At 43.0% G+C, this 23,338-nt stretch overlaps 1 protein-coding gene across 2 annotated transcripts in view; it reads right to left on the bottom strand.

Moving 5' to 3' along the window:
- Window positions 1-15,901: 15,901 nt before the first annotated feature.
- Window positions 15,902-23,338, bottom strand: part of RSPO2 (R-spondin 2) — a 148,282-nt gene continuing 140,845 nt past the window's right edge. For both annotated transcript variants that reach the window (XM_070749242.1, XM_070749243.1), the window contains exon 6: window positions 15,902-16,710. In XM_070749242.1, coding sequence (XP_070605343.1) covers window positions 16,598-16,710 — 113 coding nt within the window. In that variant the 3' untranslated portion in view covers window positions 15,902-16,597. The remainder of the gene's footprint in view (window positions 16,711-23,338) is intronic.

Consider the following 23,338-nt stretch of genomic DNA (forward strand, 5'->3'; position numbering starts at 1 on the left):
TTACCAGTGCCTTTGAAAAGATACTAAGGTTACATACTTCCTAACAGGCAGGAAGCAGCAGGTGAAGATAGGAAAAATCACATCAGATGTTCCCTCCCATCCGGGCAGCAGCTCACCCCTGGGTGTAAGCCATATTGTAAGTTTCTCTCTGCTTAATACATGCAGGATTATCATCGTAAATGAGCATGTGACTTCAGCAGAAGTGGAGAACATTCAATAAGCTTTAAAAGGATTGTGGAAACCTTTCCTTTCCTTCTCTCATCTGGTATTGTCTGCATATTAAATTCACTAGCTAATATTTCTACCACTTCAGGGACTGTAAAGGAAAATTGATTCCTGCACTACTTCTATAATTGGATGAAGAAGAAAGAAAGAAGTTCATATTCAGTTTGAATATATTTTAGTTTTCTATTCAGAATCCACTTCCAAACTGTTGGGTATCTTCTCTTAGAAACGTAAATGATTCTTTCGGGTTTAAAAAAAAATCCCACTGAAGACATCAAAATAGGCTAATATTTTATGTGTCTATAGACTGGCAAGGAGGAAAAGTGTTTAAAAAGCTTAGATATAACTCTCTTTTTAAAAAGTTACATTTTTGCAATTGCCTAAATATTATGCAAATCTTACATTAGATTAGCCGAAAGTATTCAAATTCCAAACCATCTTTTTGCTATGACTAAAGTTCTTGGTTTTCTGACAGGTTTCTTCAGTTTGGCAGGTAGGTCTCATAAGCTTTCACAGTACTGATTCATTCATTGGAACCAATGACTTGTTAAATAAGAATGTGTTTTGTCAAGCTAGGGAGAAAGATGTGTTAATTAAAATGTATGACTAATCCAAGGTTAAAGAAAGGGCTATAGAGATTTTAACCTAAATTCCTGTTTATTCATATTTAATTAAAATGCACAGATACAATTCCAGACACACACACGTTTGAAAATTCAAAACAATGTTCTTTATAATGAAAATTCAGTTAAACCAAGCCCTCTTTTGGGATAGCAAAGAGCACTGGTCTCCAAACAAACTGGTAATTTGTACAAGTCCCTTATCAGTTCTGTGATACTTAGCTTGCAGCTGTGAGGCAATTCACAGTCCTTCTTCTTTCACAAAGTGAAGCACACTTTGCTCTGGTTTAGTTTCAAAGCGGGGAAAAATCAGCACACAAAAGGTCCAAGTCAATAAAGCAGTCACGAATCACAATGATCAGATAATCCTCCACAATGGCCAAACCCACAGGCTGCTATTTATAGCAGCCTCACTAATTACCACAGCCCCACCCAACCACAGGTGGCCTCATTTTCTTTGATAATAATCTCTCAGTTGTTGTTACCTATGCATCGCTCTCCGCATGCGTGGCTGTACCATTAACTCTTGTTCTGAATCCAAGGAGGAGCTAGATAATTGATCTCCTTCTGAGCTGTCTGCCCCACTTTCCTGCTCCCTGTCACTCATGTCTTCTTGGTCAGAGGAGCCTTCATCAGCAGATTCCACCAGGGGCAAAACAGGCCTGCAGCATGTGGATGTCTCCCCCACATCCACAGTCCTTGGGGCAGGAGCTGGGCCAGAGCTAACCACAACACAAACCCTACACCATTTCTGACAAAGAGCAGTCCAATCTCTTCTTAAAAGTCTCAAGTGATGAAGGTCCCACCACTTCTGAAGGCAAGCTGTTCCATTGGTTGATTGTTCTCACTGCCAGAAAGTTCCTCCTTATTTATACGTTGAATCTCTTCTTGGTTAGTTTCCATTCATTATTCTTTATCTGGCCTTCAGGTGCTTTGGAGAATAGTTTGACCTCTCTGTGGCAGCCCTTCAAATATTGGAAGACTGTTATCATGTCTCCTCTGATCCTTCTCTTCACTAGACGAGCCATGCTCAGTTCTTGAAACCGGTCTTTGTATGTTTTAGTCTCCTAATCATCCTGGTTGCTTTTCTCTGCACTTTTTCTAGAGTCTCAACACCTTTTTTATAGTGTGGTGACCAAAACTGGATGCAGTACTCCATGTATGGTCTTACTAGGGCTTCATCTGTCTGAAGTAATATAAGGTTTCCTGCCTAAGCAGGGGGTTGGACCTCCAAGGTCCCTTCCAACTCTGTTGTTGTTGTTGTTGTTGTTGTTGTTGTTGTTGTTGTTGCTGCTGCTGCTGCTATTATTATTATTATTATTATTATTATTATTATTATAGTGGTATTTAGAGCGTGGTATGGTGATGGAATTGTGTCTAAAATTATTATCATATCAGGAAAAATAATTTCAAAATTATGGGAGAAAATAATTCTTTTTTATTTATTTTATGTAGTGGCAAGATCTATTCTATCTATTTTATCTATCCTATCTATCTGTTCTGCCTGCCTGCCTGCCTATCTATCCATCCATCCATCCGTCTGTCCGTCCGTCCGTCCATCCGTCTGTCATTTATCTATCCTACCCTACCCTGTCCTGTCCTATCCTATCCTACACTACCCTATCTATCAAATAATTTTATCTAGTTTGCAACATTACATTTGAAGGATTCAGGAAGAAAAGATCAGCGAAGGTCAGTGAAGATGAGCAAAGGGCCAAGGAAGTCCTATAAGGAAATGCTTAGGAATTTATATTTAACTTGGAAAAAAAGAAGACTAAAGAAGGGGTATGATAACATTCTTCAATTACTTGAAGAGATTTCAAGACCTGTTTCCTATCATCACTTGGTGCAGATGCTCTCAGCGTACATAAAAGAAAAAGATACATTTGTCAAGAATCATGCGGTACAAAACTTAATGATTCCCATAAGGGTCAAATAAGCAATGAAGAAACAATCAGTATTAATAAAAGTCTTAGGATACAAGCAACAAGTTACAGTCATATAGTCCTAAATGGGAGGAAAAGGATGATAGGAATGACAAGAAAAACTAGTAGAAATAGAAGTGCAGATTTAGTAAAAAGTCTGACAGTGTTGAGGGAATTATTTGTTTAGTAGACTGATAGCATTCGGGAAAAAAACTGTTCTTGTATCTAGTTGTCTTGGTGTGCAGTGCTCTGTAGCGTCATTTTGAGGGTAGGAGTTGAAACAGTTTGTGTCCAGGATGCAAGGGGTCAGTAAATATTTTCCCCACCCTCTTTTTGATTCATGCAGTATACAGGTCCTCAATGGAAGGCAGGTTTACTGCATATAGTTAAAGCAAAGTTTGTTCCTGTCAATAGAAGATTAAGACAGATGATATTTCGATTGCGCTGAAGAGTAAAACTGTTTACTACTGTTATCTACAAAAGCGTCTTCGTTATTTCGCTGCACTGATTCCTAAATTGCCACACTATAAATTCTGGTAACTTGTCAAGTCCTGCTGCGTAGCTCTCTATATCCAGACAATGTTGTCTGAAGACACTTCCATGTCATGTGACCAGCATGTTGGAATCTGATCTAGTTCCAAGAGAGGAAAAACGTTCTGGAAGTGAAATGTAGGATGATTGGAAAGACTGACTCTGTTGATGAACAGAAGCAACAAGAGGATATAGTTATTGGACAGCTGACAAAATCGGGTTGGGATAGGCAAGCTTTTATGCATTATTTGGGGTTTTGTGTTTGAAATACTCCAGAGGTTTGTGCAATGTAATGAGCTTTATGTCTTTTGCTATTGTGGTGAAGTAATCCTATTATGTTTTAAAAATCATATGTTGTCCTTCTTAATCCCATCAACTAGAACTGAAGGGTTTTGTTGATGAATAGATTGGCCCAGTCTTTCTTAATGGGCACAAAATATCCATCTCTAAAGACATAAGGTGTCTGCTGGAGGCTATTGGGGTAGCTTTCTGCTTTTGTTAAGGTTTTTCTCCATTTGTCCTTTGGGGAAATACAATTTTCTGCCTCTTTTAATATTCCCTAAAATATTTCATTCTCTGGGAGGAAGGGTTTACTACAACTATGTGCCAAGAGGATGCTGTTACTTTCCTACTAAAGCCCTGGCTAATTAGAATGGGTCCTTGATATTGATGAGTTAAATAGAATACTGCTCAAAAAAATAAAGAGAACACTCGAATAACACATCCTAGATCTGAATGAAATATTCTCATTGTTCTCAAAGTTGAATGTGCACAACAGCATATGAAATTGATTGTCAATCAGTATTGCTTCCTAAGTGGACAGTTTGATTTCACAGAAGTTTGATTTACTTGGAGTTATATTGTGTTGTTCAAGTGTTCCCTTTATTTTTTTGAGCAATGTATTTATCTACCATTCATTTATATGCTTTCAAACTGCTAGGTTGGCAGGAGCTGGGACAAAAATGGGAGGTCATTAAATATCACTTAATTTAGAAACATGTTAGATAAGTTATTGTGTGAGTTGCTGGTAGTTTTTGGCTAGTTGGATTGATACTATTGAAGCAACTTGGTTTTGATTGTTTAAATATTACTAGGTTGTTTTATTATTTATACACAGTTTATAATGTATTGTCAGCAAACAATATAAGATGTTTTTTTAAAAAAATATTTTAATTTTAAAAAACAATTGGTTCCAAGATATTTGCAGCTGGAAATTCTTGAACTATCTATCAAAATTCTATCTCTTTAGAGCAGTGGTTTTCAACCTGGGTGTTGGGACCCCTTTGGGGGTCGAACGACTGTTTCACAGGGTCACCTAAGACCATGGGAAATACAAATTCCCCATGGTGTTAGGAACTAAAGCTTCTATTCTGGTGCCTTGGAATATTATTTTTACAATCCAGTCAATCAGACGTTTACAGTGGGGGTGTCCCTCTGACCTTCCTGCCAATCAGCTTAAAGCTCTGTTGGGAGAATTGGTTAGGGGTCACCACGACATGAGGAACTATATTAAGGGAAGTAGGGAAAGCAAGTAGGGCGGTAGGGAAAGCAAGTAGGATGCTTGGCTGCATAGCTAGAGGTATAACAAGCAGGAAGAGGGAGATCATGATCCCGCTATATAGTGAGACCTAGTGAGCTGGTGAGACCACATTTGGAATACTGTGTTCAGTTCTGGAGACCTCACCTACAAAAAGATATTGACAAAATTGAACGGGTCCAAAGATGGGCTACAAGAATGGTGGAAGATCTTAAGCATAAAACTTATCAGGAAAGACTTAATGAACTCAATCTGTATAGTCTGGAGGACAGAAGGAAAAGGGGGGACATGATCGAAACATTTAAATATGTTAACAGGTTAAATAAGGTCCAGGAGGGAAGTGTTTTTAATAGGAAAGTGAACACAAGAACAAGGGGACACAATCTGAAGTTAGTTGGGGGAAAGATCAAAAGCAACATGAGAAAATATTATTTTACTGAAAGAGTAGTAGATCCTTGGAACAAACTTCCAGCAGACGTGGTAGATAAATCCACAGTAACTGAATTTAAACATGCCTGTGATAAACATATATCCATCCTAAGATAAAATATAGAAAATAGTATAAGGACAGACTAGATGGACCATGAGGTCTTTTTTCATACTTCTATGTTTCTATGTTTCTAAGGGGCCACGGCATTAGAAATGTTGAGAACCACTGCTTTAGAGTCAGATGTTAATGCAGTGATCTAATTATAGAGTTTTCCATTTGAAATATTTTCCCTTTCATTTAGGGCATTTGAATCAGGTCTTTCTTTTGGTATTAAGTCCATGGAGGAAAATTGCTGGTGGTCATTTAACACTTCCAAATGGGAAATCTTTGAATCACATAACTGCAAGTTTTAATGACAGGGCATACCGAGCTAATTGCCCAGGCTAATTAGAATGGGTCCTTGATATTGATGAGTTAAATAGAAGGCATGCTTCACAGTTATCAATTTTCTCTACTTTGATTCTCACAAATGAGTAACAGCAGTTTCAAAATAAGGCACCATTGATGGCACCTTAGGCTGAACTTTCAAAATTTTAAGGACATGGAAGTGACAGGAGTGGAATGGGGAAGAAATCTACTCGGCTTGTGGGGTACACACCCACACTCAAGAACCAACACCATGAAGTTTGAAATTTATCAGCTTCTCTATACCTTTGAATTTGATGTGGTTGAAAGTTTCTAGGTGAATTCAATTTAATATCTGTTGTGTGAACTCCCTCGCAGCGTGAGGAGTTTTCAGATTCGGAGGATGACTGGGATTTAGAGATCATAAATCTCATTGCTCTACTGACAGTTAGCAATGCTAGTGTAGACCACGGAGCTAATGACATAGAGCAGCGGTCCCCAAACTACAGCCCGTGGGCCGGATGTGGCCCGCTGAGGTCTTTTAACTGGCCCGCGGCAGCATACGAGATTTTACTGATCGATATAATAAGAGGGAGAAATAGAGAGGGAGAGAGAAATGAAGAGGAGAGATAGAAAGGGAGAGAGAGAAAGGGAGAAATAGAGAGAGGGGGAGAGAGAGAAAGTGTGAGAGATACAAAGAGGGAGAGTTAGAAAGAGAGTGAGTGAGAGAAATAGAGAAGAGAGAGAAAGAAAGAGAAAGAGGGAGAGATAGAGAGGGAGAGAGAAAGGAAGAGGGAGAGATGGAAAGAGAGAGAGAGAGAAAGAGAAAAATGAGAAAATGATGGAGGGAAAGAACGAAAGAGAGGAAAATGAAACAAATGAGAGAAAAGGAAGAGGGAAGAGAGAAGTGGAGAGGAAGGAGGGAGGGAAGGAAGGAAGGAGAAATGGAGTTTGTTGATTTAAGTTTAAATTTACTTGTTAATAAAGAAGTATAAATTACTTTATTACTTAATTATTAATTACTTAATTACTTATTACTTCTTTATTTTAAATATTGTATTTGTTCCCATTTTGTTTTTTACTTTAAATAAGGTATGTACAGTGTGCATAGGGATTTGTTCATAGGGGTTTTTTTATAGTCCGGCCCTCCAACAGTCTGAGGGACAGTGAACTGGCCCCCTGTGTAAAAAGTTTGGGGACCCCTGACATAGAGATAAGTTCGAGTGACTCAAATGGGGGAGATCATAGAAGGAGGGACGCTCATTTTCAAAGGTTGCAGAAACACCAGGAAGACAGAGGGTGGAGATATTGGAAAGTAATTAATTAATGAATTATGTCACATCCGGGTGTGAAACAGAAGACACACTGAATTTGTTCAATCTTGCAAAAAAAGAATGGCTACGTCCCGAAACTTGCTCCAAAGCGTAAGCATGATGTGTGATTTATTATTTGTTTCTTTATGACTCCTGGCTAGCCTTAATTAGCAATAAATTTTAGAATGACTTGTGGAATGTCTTTCATGCTACTTCCAAGCTTATCTACTTAATTGCTGAGATAATAATGATGAGGAAAGAAAACTGTGTGCAGAATTGAGATATAAGGAGGAAATAAAGAGGATATGTTTTATAATGAGATGCATTGAGAATTCCTTTATTCCAAGTATTATATGAATCAGTCTGAAATCAGAACAATATCCTTAGGAATAATAAGGCTCTGGAATTATGGGTGAGGTAAAACAGGGCTGGGGTGCACATTCTAGTAAAATGTGCAATCAAAAAACACACCTTAGAACTAATTTTTCAGAACTAGGTTGTTTAATATATTTTAATTAGTCCTGTGGACCAGATAAGAGAAAACAAAGTTCCTTCTGTCATTGGTCATCATTTGACTCTTCTTCTTCCATGTCTAGGTCAAACTTTAAACTGCCAGAATGAAGCCATATTCTTGGCTTTGTTGTTGGCCCAAAATAAGTGCTGGCACATTGGTTAGAATACAATATTGCAGGCTAAATTTGCTCACTGACATCAGTTCAATTCTGGCTCAAGGCTGATTCAGTCTTCCATACTTCCAAGGTCAGTAAAATGGTAAATCAGATTGTTGGGGGCAATATACTGACTCTGTAAAATAGCTTAGAGTGTGCTGTAAAACACTTTGAAGCAGAATATAAGTCTAAGTTCTATTGCTGTTGCTATAATTGGTACTTGTTTCTGGTAGTAGCTGAATACCAGCAGATGGGCCAGGCTGTATGCCTCTCCACATTCACACAGTGTGTTGTTATCTACAAAGAACTTCCACTTGAGCATATTATTTCACCATGGAAAAGGACAATGTGTAGGCATTCACTCAACTGGAATCAATGGGTGGATGTGATAGAAGGACCGTTGAACTTACCTGAACGGTCTTCTCGCTGCACTGTGAGGAGAGTCCAATGTGGGTTGTTCTTCAGCCTCATTGGCAGGGACTGAGTTAAAAATTAACATAATTATGTCCCGCCCCCCTCTACCTCCTCAGGTTCAGTCAAGAAAAACGAAGGAATAGTGTAAACAAACCAATTTTATTAACTAAGAAGTTAAACTGGTAACGAACTGAACCCCTGGGCCAAGAAGCCGGGAGGGTTTGGACTCTCCTCACAGTGCAGCGAGAAGACCGTTCAGGTAAGTTCAACGGTCCTTCTCCCCTGCACTGTTCGGAGAGTCCAATGTGGGATATACCCAAGCAAACCAACTAGGGCGGGATAGGCTGGACCAGGGGTGTCTGAACACAAACCCGTTGCAGCACTCTGCGACCGAATGCCGCTTCCGATGAAGTGAATGAGTCTATACGGTAGTGTCTGATGAAAGTCGTGGGGGCCGCCCAGGTTGCGGCCCGACAGATGTCATCGATTGACGCCTGTGTGTTCCAGGCGGCAGTGGTGGCTGCACTTCTGGTAGAGTGAGCCGTGATTGTCCTTGGCAAAGGTGTCCCACGTGTCCTGTATGCCTCCATAATGCAGGACCGGATCCATCGGCTGATAGTTTTAGAGGACACCTTGTTGCCCATGGATCCTGGGAAGAAGGAAACGAATAATGCTTCTGATTTCCTGAAAGAGCTGGTCCGTCGAATGTAAATCTTTAGAGCTCTACGGACGTCCACTTTGTGCCAGCGTAAGACTGACGGGTGTGAGCCGTGGGTACAGAAGTCCGGTAATATTATGTCCTGGGATCTATGAAATCTTGTGTTGACCTTCGGCAGAAAGCTGGGATCTAACCGAAGAGTAACCCGATCTGGGTGGAACACGCAAAGGTCCGGCCGGACTGACAATGCCGCGAGTTCCGACACCCTGCGAGCAGATGTGATGGCCACTAAGAACGCTACTTTGATTGATAGAAGGCGAAGTGTGATTTCTCTCAGTGGTTCAAAAGGAGGGCCTGTAAGGGCCTGTAAGACCAAAGTCAAATCCCAGGATGGGAAGTGATGGATAACTGGAGGAGAAAGATTCGAGGCTCCTCGGAGAAAGTCTTTAACCCATGGATGATGGGAAATCGGTCGAAGGGGGTCTGGTCTTAAGACCGTGGCGATAGCTGCCACCTGCCTGCGAAGGGTGTTTGGGGTCAGCCCTTCGTCCAGCCCCTTCTGTAGGAAGTCTAATAGATGTAAGATGGAGGCTGAGCGAGGGGGGATCTCTCGAGCTCTGCAGAATCTACAAAACGCTGCCCATGTCGCTTGGTAAATGCGAGTCGTTGACGGGCGTCGAGCCGATTGGATGGTATGGATGACCTTTTCCGACAGGGATTCCGCCCTCAAGCGGTCCCCCTCAATCTCCACACGGCAAGCCTCCACCACTGAGGCTCTGGGTGCACCAACGACCCCTGGGTGAGGGAGAGTCTGTGGTATGGGATCCTCCATGGCGGGGAGGTTGAGAGGTCCATCAAGTCCGCGAACCATGGTCGTCTGGGCCAAAAGGGGGCGACGAGAATCACTTCCGCCTGCTCCGAGAGTATCTTGGAGACTACCCTGGGTAGAAGGCAAGTCGGAGGGAAGGCGTAGAGTAGACCCCTTGGCCATGGGGAGAGGAGCGCATTGATACGGTCGGCTCCCGGGCACGGGAACCGGGAGTAGAATCGGACCACTTGGTTGTTGAGGTGGGTCGCGAACAGGTCCACTACCGGTTCCCCATAATGGTGTATAATGTCCTGGAAAACCTCCGGGTTCAATGACCATTCCCCCGGGTCGATGGTTGTGCGGCTCAACCAATCCGCCTGGGTGTTGTCTGATCCTGAGATGTGTTCTGCTTGGATCGAGACCAGGTGTGTTTCCGCCCAAGACATCAGGGAGTGAGCCTCCTCCATCAAACGGCCCGACCTCGTACCTCCCTGATGATTTATATGGGCCCTTGTTGCTACGTTGTCCGTCATGACGAGGACATGCTGTCCCTCTACCCGGTCTTTGAAGGAGTGGAGTGCCTTGAAGACTGCCCTTAGTTCTAGTAAGTTGATATTGGGGTCCCTCAGGTCGTCTGCTGTCCAGAGACCCTGGGCCACTCTGGAGCCGCAATGTGCTCCCCAGCCGGAGAGGCTCGCATCTGTAGTGATCGTCACCTCCCGATGGTGTAGGAAGGGAGAGCCTCTGGTCAGCGCTTGGGACGTCCACCAGGGCAGAGAGTGACGGACGGGTAACGTGAGACGTACCTGGTGTTTGGAGTGGCTCATGCGTGCTCTTTGGAAGGGGAGGAGGAGCCATTGAAGCGGGCGGGCATGCAGCCGCGCCCATGGGACGATGCTGATGCAGGAGATGAAGACTCCTAGCAGCTGGGATAGAAGGGCCAAGGGGACCCTGGTGCGGTGCTGAATAGAAGCTATCAGCGTCCTCACCCTCTGCTGCCTCTCTGATGACAGGTAAACGATTCCGGCTGCAGAGTCTATCAGAGTTCCCAAATGTAAGAGTTGTTTGGTTGGATTCAGGTGGCTTTTCACATAGTTGATCGTGAAACCACAGGTCTCTAGAGAACGTATTGTCCGTTGTAGATCTAGTCTGGCCTGTTGAGGGCTGCTGGACAAGATGATTACGTCGTCCAGATAGGCCATGAGACGAATGGATCTGGTTCTCAGGTCGGCTGTCAGTACATCCAGAAGCTTGGTGAAAGCTCTGGGGGCCGATGAAAGTCCGAAGGGCATTGCCCTGTACTGGAAATGATGGTCCTGTATACAAAAGCGGAGGAAACGTCGATGATGTGGATGAACTGGTACGTGCAGGTACGCCTCTTTGAGGTCGATGGAGGTCATCCAGTCGTGGTGTCGGATGGATGCCAGGATTGACTGTAAGGAATGCATCTTGAAACGTTGGTAGCGAACATAGATGTTCAGCTGCTTGAGGTTGAGAATCAGGCGGTAGCCGCCGGACGTCTTGGGGACCAAGAACACGATAGAGTAGAACCCCTGTCCTTGTTGATGTACTGGCACCGGTTCTATTGCCCCAATGTCCAACAGGTGTTGTACTTCCCTGGCAATCAGGGAACATCTTGGTTGAGATAGCGACGGGCATTGTAGGAATCTGTCCGGAGGAGTCTGTAGGAAGTTGATGCGCAGACCATTCCTCACGGTATCTAGCGCCCAAATGTCGGTGGAAATAGCCGCCCAAGAGCCTGAGAAGGACTGCAGGCGTCCACCGATGGGTACCTGGATGGGTAAGTCATTTTTGTTTTCGGTACCCTCCTCTGTTCCCGCCCCGAAAGGATCTGCGGGGCTGTTGGAACTGTCGGTTCCTGTCTCCATAACCTGTTCTGTCGGACCTGAAGGATGGCTGCGTGTAGGAGCTCTGTCCATATGGCCTGGTGTTTGAGGCCGCAGGCGCGGCCGTGTCCGCTCGAAAGGGCTGCCTTCTGTAGTATGGGGCCGCCCGCCTGTCTTGCCTCCTCGCCGACCTTGGCAGCACCTTTTTCTTGTCTTTATCCTCGATCAAGACTTTATCTAGTGATTCTCCAAAAAGTGTGGTCCCTTGGTAGGGCGCGGTTGCAAGACGCCATTTCGATTTGGCGTCCGCTTGCCAAGAGCGGAGCCATATTAGGCGTCGAGTGGAAAGGTTGGTAGCCATCGCCCTGGATGAAAACCTAGAAGCAGCCAAGGTGGCATCGGCGGAGAACTCCGTGGAGGCGATCAATTTATTAATGTCTTGGCGAAGGCGAGCGTCCTCCGGGCCCAACCTGGGGAGGATGTCTCGAAGCCAAAGGATTGAGGCCCGGTTGAAGAAGGAGGCTGCCATAGCAGCTCTCAAGGACCAGGCACATAGCTGGTGCATTCTCCGGATCAGGTTCTCGGCCTTCCTATCATCGGGCCGCAAACCATCCGCCATCTCCGATGGAACCAGGGCATTGGAAATTAGTGAGGTAACCGGGGTATCCACAGCCGGGTATTGGAGCAAATCCTCTATTTCTGGATCGAAGGAGTAAAGCTTCTTGTCCAGAGCTGAGGGACCCAGAGCTGCTGCTGGTTGCTGCCAGGGCCTCTTTATGTTTTCTGCAAATATGGGCACTGCAGGGATAGTTTCTGAGTCCCTTTGAGGCTCATTAATGAGTCTGGAAGCGGGTAATGTGCCCACATCCTGGTCAGCCGTCTTTTGGGCACTGGTCAAAGTTAGTGTGGTTCTGGCCTTGTTTAGGAGAACCCTGAAAAGGGGTGCCTTGAATAAGCCTGCTAATACAGGCTGTTCTGGTAAGGTGGCTTCATCCCCCGACAGCTCATTCTCTGGGTCTGAAAAGGCCTCTCTGAACTCTTGCTCCTCCTGAAAAGAGTCATGCAGGGAAGGTGCAGGTGCAGGAGCTGACCAGATATCCTGCCTGCTGGGGCGAGGTGGCAGTGGGGATTGATGTTGTTGTTGGGCCCCAATTGCTATGCCCTGTGCATAAGCTGAAGCAATCATGTCTTGTACCGAGGGAGACATGGCTTGCCAGTTATCTGTAGAGCCCCTGAGCCCTGCTGCTGTGGGCGTGAATGTGGCTGTAGCTGCTGGAGGTTGAGAGGCAGGCCTGCTCCATTCTGATCTCTGAAATCCCTCAGATGGTGGGGGGGCACTTAATGGGCGGTCTGGTGAAAGACCCCCAGCGCTTTGAAAGGGAGGCCCCTCGAAGGTGGCCGATGACAGGGGAGGAGGACCCAGCGGGCTTTGATAAACGGGTGGAATAACCATGGCTGAGGGGCTAGGCCCTTGTCTTGGTTTTGCTTTGTCCAGCTGGGCCTCGAGGGCCTTTATTTTCTTCTCAGCCTCCTTTAGTGCATTGGAGGACTGAGAGCTTTTCCCCTTAGATTTTGAGCTGGGCCCCTTGTCCTTACTTTTATTCTTGGAGGAGGAGGGCACAGGAGCGCTGGGACTGGATTGAGACATGTTTGTAACAACACCAAGCCAAAAACCTGAGGTTACTGCTTAAAAGCAAGTAAAATGGTGGACTAGGGAAGCTGGTGTCCCCTAAATAACATGTCATCTGTTTTTCCTGCTCGTGATTGGCTGGATACTAGGTAGAAGCCCATAATAGCTTCGTTGTCCTGGCAACGCCCTGAAGCAAGATGGCGGCCCTGGGATAGGCTGAAAAGAGCCTAGTCACTCTGACCCCTTAGCAAACAAGATGGCGGCCGTGACATCAGGCGGGAAAAGCTCTGCTTTTGAAACGGCCGGAGGGGGACTCAGAGGCTTTGGCCCTGCGCCAAAATGGCGGGCGCAACTTCGGGCAGCTCGGCAATCACCTTCTGCACACCCCCCCTTCAATTCCTTCGATCTCTGCTCCTCTGAGCGATCGGGAACAAGGTGGCTGCAAAGGGCCTCCGAACAGCTGATCTTTTTTTCTTTTTCCATTGCCGATCGGCAGGAACGCTGTCTGGGAGCTGCTGGGATCGCCTTACAGCTGATTTCCCCCCATGGGGAAATTCTGTGTACTGATTGCTCCTCTGATCGGTAAGAACCGATACTCGGAGACTCGTTGCGCTGGAAGAGTGGTTGGGGGGGGGTCTGATCGCGGGCGTCAGGGACCCCAATCCAGCGATCCCTTTCAGCAAGGCAATACTCCGGAGAGCAGTGGCCTCTCAGGGATTGAAGAGACGGAGAACAATACCCCGGAGGGCAGTGGTTCTCGAGATCCAGGTCTTCCTCCTATAGAGAAAGGGAAAAAAAGGAGAAAAAATTATTGTTAGTAAACATCCTATAAATCTCACATACTGTGAGAAGAAAACTCATAGTCCCTACACTATGACTGAGTTTTTAAGACTGAACCTGAGGAGGTAGAGGGGGGCGGGACATAATTATGTTAATTTTTAACTCAGTCCCTGCCAATGAGGCTGAAGAACAACCCACATTGGACTCTCCGAACAGTGCAGGGGAGAATGGGTGGGTGGTCTTGGAGAACAAGGGAAAGAGATGCTGCCTAGGAAACAATCAGACAGGACCTCTCCTGTCTACGGACCTCTCCTGCAGCCCCTAAGAGTCTGATTGGAGTGGGTGGCATATAAATATCACAAACAAACAAACAAACAAACAAATAATGGGCAAAAAAAGAAACCTAGGAAGGACCTGCCCTAATAGGTCAGATGGTTAAAAGTGATGGTGAGAAGTTTGTTCCTTCAGACCTAGAAGATTCCATCAACGTAGCCTTAGAATAAAGTAGATTTAGTTCATATAATAACAATAATAATAATAATAATAATAATAATAATAATAATAATAATAATAATAATAATACATTAGATTTGTATGCCGCCCCTCTCCGAAGACTCGGGGCGGCTCACAACATAATAAAAACAATATTATAGTGGCACAAATCTAATATTAAAAGAAATAACTAAAACCCTATCATATTAAAACCAAACAACACATACATACCAAACATAAATTCTAAGGAGCCTGGGGGAAAGATGTCTCAAATCCCCCATGCCTGGCGGTATAGGTGGGTCTTGAGTAGTTTATGAAAGAAAAGGAGGGTGGAGCAGTTCTAATCTCCGGGGGGAGTTGATTCCAGAGGGCTGGGGCCTCCACAGAGAAGGCTCTTCCCCTGGGGCCCGCCAGATGACATTGTTTAGTCGACGGGACCCGGAGAAGGCCAACTCTGTGGGACCTTATCGGTCGCTGGGATTCGTGCGGTAGCAGGGGGTTCCGGAGGTACTCTGGTCCAATGCCATGTAGGGCTTTAAAGGTCATAACCAACACTTTGAATTGTGACCAGAAATTGATCGGCAGCCAATGCAGGCCACGGAGTGTTGTAGACACGTGGGCGAATCTGGGTAGCCCCACAATGGCTCTCGCAGCCGCGTTCTGCACGATCTGAAGTTTCCGAACACTTTTCAAAGGTAGCCCCATGTAGAGAGCGTTGCAGTAATCATGTTTCCTGTCTGTTTTACTGGGGAGGGCCAGCAATGGATTTTGAAAAACACTTCTGTTCTTTTCAAGGCTCCATATGCTGCCTCTTACTGATCTTATAGAAGAGGCAGGAAACTTTTCAATGTGCTTCCATTCCAAATCCCAAATGAGTTAGCCAATAGGGACAATAATTACAGGTGAATATTTATGGCTCATTTTTTTAGCCACGTCATCTGGGGGAATTCACTGGAGAAAGCAATTATACTTGGAAGGGTTAGCGGTAAAAGGAAACCAGGCAACCAAAGAACCTGGTGGCTGGACACCATCAAAGTTGACAACAGTCAGAGCACAGAACAATTCAAAGAAGTAATGCAAGATCAGAAATTATGGAGAGATTGGGTCCTTATAATCGCCAAGCGTCAGACACACTGAATAGATATCATCATCATCATCATCATCGTCGTCATCGTCATCATCATCATTTATGGCTCAACATAATTTGGAGAATATAGGGGTCTCCTTACAAATTTATTTACAAATGACAACATTGAATGTTTTTACCTTTTAATTCCTTTTCTTAAAGTCTATTTCCTTTTTTTTAAAACAGAAGAATGCCAGGATTTCTTTGAGAAATATGGCTTGGTTCAACTATAGAAAGTGGTTTTGTTTTCGAATGGAATGTCATCGCTTGATCATAACCAGCAGATCGTCTTTGAAGGAAAGATTTCAGAGGTAGATTTGCCCTGCCAGGAAAACACTAAACTTCACAAAAGCAAGGTAGGTTGTCAGGTTGTCATCAGTCAAAGCTAGCTTGGACAGATTTGTATAAAGGGTAGTATTATATTTCATTTTGAGCACTCGTCTTTATGTGTTCAAATGATGAACTGCACACATGGAAAACAGACCCAACCTCTAATGTAAATAGGTTTATTTATATGTAGACAGCATGATATGTACACATGGGAACCACTATGCCCCTGAAATACTAAGCCATAATTCCATATACCAGTCAAGAGCAATTTGACTTATACAGCTGTTCCAGTATAGCAGGTGTTCTGAGGACCACGTGTGTTACCTACAGATATCTTCTTGGTGTCCTTCAGTCTTGAAAATGTACAGTATGAGAAAAAATATGCAATTCTAACGTCCCAATTTCTTTGCCTTGTAGAAATAGGAACTTATCCCATGATGCCGTGCAGTCCTGATGCTCCTGTTTCCAAAGTCCTGTGCCATGAAGTTAAATTCCTTCCTTCTTGCAGGCACTAAATTTAATCAAAAAGGTGGCGGGGAGGGAACTCTCAAATGACACTTTTTGACACACTTCCACTGATTGAACTCAGTGCTTTTCTTCAGTCCAAGTTTGGGGAACAATGAGAACACTAAGAACCACATTAATCGTAAAAGTATAAATAACACAGACAAACAAGCTTGTGGATGCTCTCCTCCTCTTTTTCCCCCAGGTCCAAAGGCTGTCAGAGCAGCTGAATCGCAGTGCGTCCTCATGCAGGAGCTAATAGCAGCTTCTGTGGTTTTTTGCAAAACAAACAAAAACAAGATATAAACTAGAAAAAAAAACCTATGCGTATCAACAGACCCTGGGCAAATGTCTCTATTGACTAGCTTGGTCTGTAGCTAGGAAGAAACTGTGCTGCTTCTGAGCTTGTTCCGTTAAATTCTTTTTTTTCTTTTTCTTCTTATCCCTTTTCTTCTGTGTCCTCTTTCCTAAAAAAAAAAGAAGAAGAAGAAGAAAATTATTTCATTTGTGTCAATGTATATCGTCTGCATAACAATGCCATCATGCAAATGATGAATAGAATACCCTATGAGACTAGACTTTCAATCCTGGGCCTAGAAAGTTTAGAACTAAGACGCCTTAAACAAGATCTAAGTATTGCCCACAAGATCATATGCTGCAACGTCCTGCCTGTCGTCGACTACTTCAGCTTCAACCACAACAACACAAGAGCACACAACAGATTTAAACTTAATATTGACCGCTCCAAACTTGACTGTAAAACATATGACTTCAGTAACCGAGTTATCGAAGCGTGGAACTCATTACCAGACTCCATAGTGTCATCCCCAAACCCCCAACACTTTACCCTTAGATTATCTACGGTTGACCTATCCAGATTCCTAAGAGGTCAGTAAGGGGCGAGTACAAGTGCACTAGAGTGCCTTCCATCCCCTGTCCTATTGCTCTCCTATATCTCCTATACCTTTCCTCTATTCCTATATCTCTTCTTCTATTCTTTCATTGATATGTTCTATTACTTTATCTTCTTTTCTATTATTTCTTAGATATATTTTACTATGAGTATCTCCTCTATAACCTTCATCATGTATTTTACTATGTGTATATTGATATATACCCACTAAAACCCTCATTGTGTATTGGACAAAATAAATAAATAAATAAATAAATAAATGAATGAATAAAAATAAATAAATAAATAATTACACACTCTCATTCACAAGACACTTTTGAATAACAGATATGTCCTCCCCAATTAATATACAGGGCAAGCTGCAGCTAAAAGATTGGCAATAATTTTATTTTTAATCACTGGCTAATCACAAACTGACTTTTTTGGCTTTACCAACTGAAATTGTAGAGCTACCCATATCTAATTTGTTCAGAAAGACTTTCACAGTTTTTATTGTTATATAGCCTGTGCCTATAGGCACTTACCAAGCAACTAACACACAATATTTTGTGAGGCTGCAGAGTTTTACTGCTCCAGAGAAGAGTTATTGCATTCTTATAGCTGCTATTTAGAAGGTACTCCACAGCTAAATCCTAGCCCAGCCTACTCCACCCAAAAATGCATTCTAAAATTTGGCCTCTGTAGCTGGAAAATATTGTAAAGTATTGAGTGTCAATCAATTGCTAAGAGTTTGCTACTTACTTAAGTTCCTTTTGCTGTTATTGTTTCCATTCCCACCCCCATCCCCTACTATGTGTGTCCATGCCCACCATGTTGGCCACTGATTTTATCTACCTTCCTTTCTGGAAAGCAATGTGTGATATTGTAAGGTTTAGTGATCTGTGCTCACTTGTCACAACTATTTGGGAATTCAGGTTTTGGGAGGGGAGAGGGAGAGAGAGAAAGAAAGAAAAAGAGAGAGAGAAAGAAAGAAAGAAAGAAAGAAAGAAAGAGGGGGAAGGAAAGAAGGAAGGGAGGGAGGGAGAGAGACCAGGAAAAAGAAAGAAAGAAAGAAAGAAAGAAAGAAAGAGGGGGAAGGAAAGAAGGAAGGGAGGGAGGGAGAGACGAGGAAAAAAGAAAGAAAGAAAGAAAGAAAGAAAGAGGGGGGAAGGAAGGGAGGGAGGGAGAGACCAGGAAAAAAGCAAGCAAGCAAGCAAGCAAGCAAGCAAGCAAGCAAGCAAGCAAGCAAGCAAGCAAGCAAGAAAGAAAGAAAGAAAGAAAGAAAGAAAGAAAGAAAGAAAGATAGGGGGAGGAAGGAAGGGAGGGAGGGAGAGACCAGGAAGAAAGGAAGAAAGAAAGGAAGGGAAGGAGAAGAGAAAGAGAGACTGATGCGTGGATGTGCAAACGGACGAGAAGGGGAGAGCAATGGAAAACCATGGACCGATCCTGGGGAAGAAAGAGACACCACTGCTAAGAGACCTCATCCTACCTCTGGGAATAAAAGGCAGGGGGCGGATATGAATAGATGTGGCAGACAACTATTCATCTTCTGGCTAGACAGAATTGTTAGCCTGTAAGAGAAACTTTTTGCTAGGCCTGCCAGCATTCCTAATAAAAGAATCTTTTGAGTTCCCGTCAAAGGGTTTGTCATGTTTGGGGAGTTGGGTCAGAACAATATATTTATTCTGTAAATACGGGAAATAGTATAAAGGACCATGAGGTCTTTTTCTGCCGCCAATCTTCTATATTTCTATGTATTGTTTTAGTTGTTTAATTTTTTTAAATGTTTTTATGGTGTATGCCACATAGAGTCACTGGTTGAAATGGGCAGAGCTCTATAAATTAAATATATAAACAAACTATCAAAGCCCTGGAGAGTCAGATAGGGACAGGTCAGAGTCCAGAAAGCAAAGAGTTGGGAGTGTGCAAAATTTTACACCATTCCATAGAATATTCCACACGATTCAACACAAATTAAATCTATAAATTGCCTATCCTAGAGCAAAACCAAATAAATATTTGTTCCTGCTTTAGGATAGGCAGTTTATAGATTTATATCAAAATACATAGTATGTGAAGCCCCATTGCCATTGTTTTTAAAGAAAAATTGTATTAATACCAATTTTTATAACACAAACAAAAAAGCCCAATTGTCTTTTTTTTTTACTACTTAACACAGCAAATCTAAAGGTTTCCACTGTACAGTCAAATCTCACTCTAGGAGGCATTGCTCATCTCCGTTTCTTAGCCAAGGGAGCAGCATTGTCTGGAGAAACTTCCTTGGTCATGTTGCCAGCATGATTATTTTATTTTATTTTATTTTATTTTATTTTTATTTTTATTTTTTATTTTATTTTATTTATTTTATTTATTTTTATTTTTATTATTTTTATTTTTTTTTATTTTTATTTTTTATTTTTTTATTTTTTTATTTTTTTATTAGATTTGTATGCCGCCCCTTTCCATAGACTCAGGGCAGCTCACAACATAATAAAACAATTCATAACAAATCTAATAATTTACAATTTACAATTTAAAGTAGTTAAGAAAGCCCCATTTTTAAGCAGACATACCTACAAACACACCATATATAAATTATATAGGCCAGGGGGAGATATCTCAATTCCCCCATGCCTGACGACAAAGGTGGGTTTTGAGGAGTTTATGAAAGGTAACGAGGGTAGGGGCAGTTCTAATCTCTGGGGGGGAGCTGGTTCCAGAGAGTCGGGGCCGCCACAGAGAAGGATCTTCCCCTGGGGCCCGCCAACCAACATTGTTTAATTGACGGGACACCAAGATGCATGGTACATTGTTACCTTCCCAATGAAGTGGTACCTATTTATCTACTCTCATTTGCATGCTTTCGAGCTGCCAGGTGGGCAGGAGCTGGAACAAGTAACAGGAGCTCACCTTATCTAGCATGAGCATTTATACTTATATACAGCTTAACAGTGCTTTACAGCCCTCTCTAAGAGGCTTACGGAGAGTAAGCATATTTCCCCAACAACCTGGGTCCTCATTTTACCAACCTTGGAAGGATGGAGAGGCTGAGTCAAACTTGAGCCTACTGAGATTCGATCTGCCAAACTGCTAGCAGCCGGTGATCAACAGAAGTAGCTTGCAGTACTGCACTCTAACCACTGCACCACCGAATTTTTTCTATCTCAGGTCTCAATCCCAGTCTCGAACTCAGCTTTCTAAATGACAAGCTCAGTGTCTTTAACCGCTGAGCCATTGCATCTCTCTATAGTAAACATAGAAACATAGAAATCTGACGGCAGAAAAAGACCTCATGGTCCATCTAGTCTGCCCTTATACTATTTTCTGTATTTTATCTTAGGATGGATATATGTTTATCCCAGGCATGTTTAAATTCAGTTACTGTGGATTTATCTACCACGTCTGCTGGAAGTTTGTTCCATGGATCTACTACTCTTTCAGTAAAATAATATTTTCTCATGTTGCTCTTGATCTTTCCCCCAACTAACTTCAGATTGTGTCCCCTTGTTCTTGTGTTCACTTTCCTATTAAAAACACTTCCCTCCTGGACCTTATTTAACCCTTTAATATATTTAAATGTTTCGATCATGTCCCCCCTTTTCCTTCTGTCCTCCAGACTATACAGATTGAGTTCATTAAGTCTTTCCTGATACGTTTTATGCTTAAGACCTTCCACCATTTTTGTAGCCCGTCTTTGGACCCGTTCAGTTTTGTCAATATCTTTTTGTAGGTGAGGTCTCCAGAACTGAGCACAGTATTCCAAATGATATGTATAAATATATCCTACTACATATTCTTCTCTTCCTTCTGAAACTAGATAGACAGGATATATGGTAATATATCCTGTCTATCTAGTTTCAGAAGGAAGAGAAGGAAGGAAGGAAGGAAGAGAAGGAAGGAAGGAAGGAAGAGAAGAATATGCAGCAAGAGTAGGAAGAGAAGGAAGGAAGAGAAGAATATGCAGCAACAAAGGCAACAGAAAGGAAGGTGTAGAAAACTAACAGATTTAATGTTACTTGGATCCTAAATTCCAGAATTTTATGCACAGGGAATTCTCTATAAAATAGCCGATGCAATGATAGATTCTCACCGAGGAACTCTCTTTTTATGCTGTAGCCTCTTAAACTAATAAAGCAGAAATTCAAACGGAGGTGAATTTGCAGTTAGAATCATTATAATATAATTTTCTCTTCCTCTGTGTGAAAATTAAATCAAACTGCCCAGCAATGTTTTCATAAATATATAATATCTCTTCCATTAGAGCACTGAAATGTAATAGAATCACTGACCATCCTTAGCAATAAATGGCAAAAAAAAATTCCTTTAAATCCAAACTGGTTATATAAAAGCACATCAAAAGCAATGGTCCATAGGAAAAAAACTGACACTATCCTACAACTTATTTAGCCCAGTCAGTCCTCTTTATTAGTGGTTCTGGCAACCACAACTCCATAGGTGAATCACAATTTAGGAAAATATATATCGTAATCCCCACCCGTTCTCTCCATTCCTGGTCCAAGAGAGATTACTGCTAAGGCTTTGCTACACCTCTATTTATTTCCCCATTGGCCAGGAAAGCAACTAGAATAGTTTATTGCTTTAGGCAGTCTGTGTTTGGGAGATGAATTCTTTTAAATGCTTGCTTTACCTTTCATTCCTTTCATTCCTTTCCTTCTCTCTTTCCCTCTCTCCCCTTCCCTTGTTTAATAGCACTGTAGTTTGGCAACTAGTTTCATGGGGCAGAATATACCTTTTAGCCACATGGGGGCACTATATATTCACATTTATTTCATTTTAGAAAATCAGGAAGATTATTGGTCAATGTATGCAAGGAATCAATTTAATAGCATTTATCCAATTTTACATAGAAATTGTTTGGATTTCTGCATCATTTGGACAGTTGCTGTGCAAATTGTTTTCCTGCTATATTGAAAACAGCTCGGCCAAATTTAAGGACTGGTTTTCAGAACATTCTGAGTTAGCAAAAGAAACAATACTTTTAAATCTATTATAGAACTCAATATGATTTGAATACACTCCACAGTATTGTTATCAAGCCATTTATGTTTTCACATTCAGTGGAGTCTACACCTTTTTAAAAAAGTTTTCATGTCTTTTCCATTTTCTTTCTCCCTTTAACAAAAGTCAAGGTATCTTCCACGTAGATTGCAAAAAAACAGAACACGTTTTTATCCCATTTCCATTCATTGTTCACCTATCAGTTATCAATCAGTTATTTCCTTCCCTCTTATTCCAACACTGCTAAATACAGTGGTACCTCGTGATACGAACCCCTCGCCATACGAACAATCCGAGATACGAACCCAGGGTTCGGAAATTTTTTGCCTTTTCTTACGAACTTTTTCCATCTTGCGAACCCGCCGCCGCCGCCGTGAAGCCCCGCCGCCCGGCTGTCACTTTTTGAAACAGCCGGGGGGCTTCTCAGCATCCTCCCGAACCCAAATGCCAAACCCAAACTTTTGCTGAACTTCCAGGTTTGGCATTCGGGAGGCCGCTGAGAAGCCCTGCCACCTGGCTGTCGCCTTTTGGAACAGCCGGGGGCTTTCTTCGGCAAAAGTTCAGGGTTCGAGGGGGTGCTGGCAAGCCCCCCAGGCCGGCTGCGACCTTTTAAAACACCCGCGCCGCTTCCCAGCTGTCTCCTGAAGCCGAACGCTAAAGCTGAACTTCCGTGTTCAGCTTCGGGAGACAGTTGCGAAGCGGCGCGGGTGTTTTAAAAGGTCGCAGCCGGCCTGGGGGGCTTCCCAGCAACCTCCCGAACCGAACCCGGGGTTCAGCAAAATTTTGCCTCTTCTTACGAACTTTGTTCGAGTTACGAACCGGCGTTCGGGAGGCTTCTGGGAAGCCCCGCCACCCGGCTGTTACCTTTTAAAACAGCCGCGCGGCTTCCCAGCAGTCTCCGAACGCCGGTTCGTAACTCGAAAAAAGTTCGTAAGAAGAGGCAAAATTTTTCTGAACCCCGGGTTCGTATCACGAGTTGTTCGTAAGACGAGGGGTTCGTATCTTGAGGTACCACTGTACATTAAAAATCAAACAAACAAAATTTGTCCTTGGGAGGCAAAACCCACAGCCACTCTGTCTTATCAGGGTTGAGTTTGAGTCTGTTGACACCCATCCAGACCCTAACAGCCTCCAGGCACCGGCACATTACTTCCACTGCTTCGTAGACTGGACAACGAACCTAT

This window comes from Erythrolamprus reginae, chromosome 3, assembly GCF_031021105.1.
Source record: "Erythrolamprus reginae isolate rEryReg1 chromosome 3, rEryReg1.hap1, whole genome shotgun sequence".
NCBI lineage: Eukaryota > Metazoa > Chordata > Lepidosauria > Squamata > Dipsadidae > Erythrolamprus > Erythrolamprus reginae.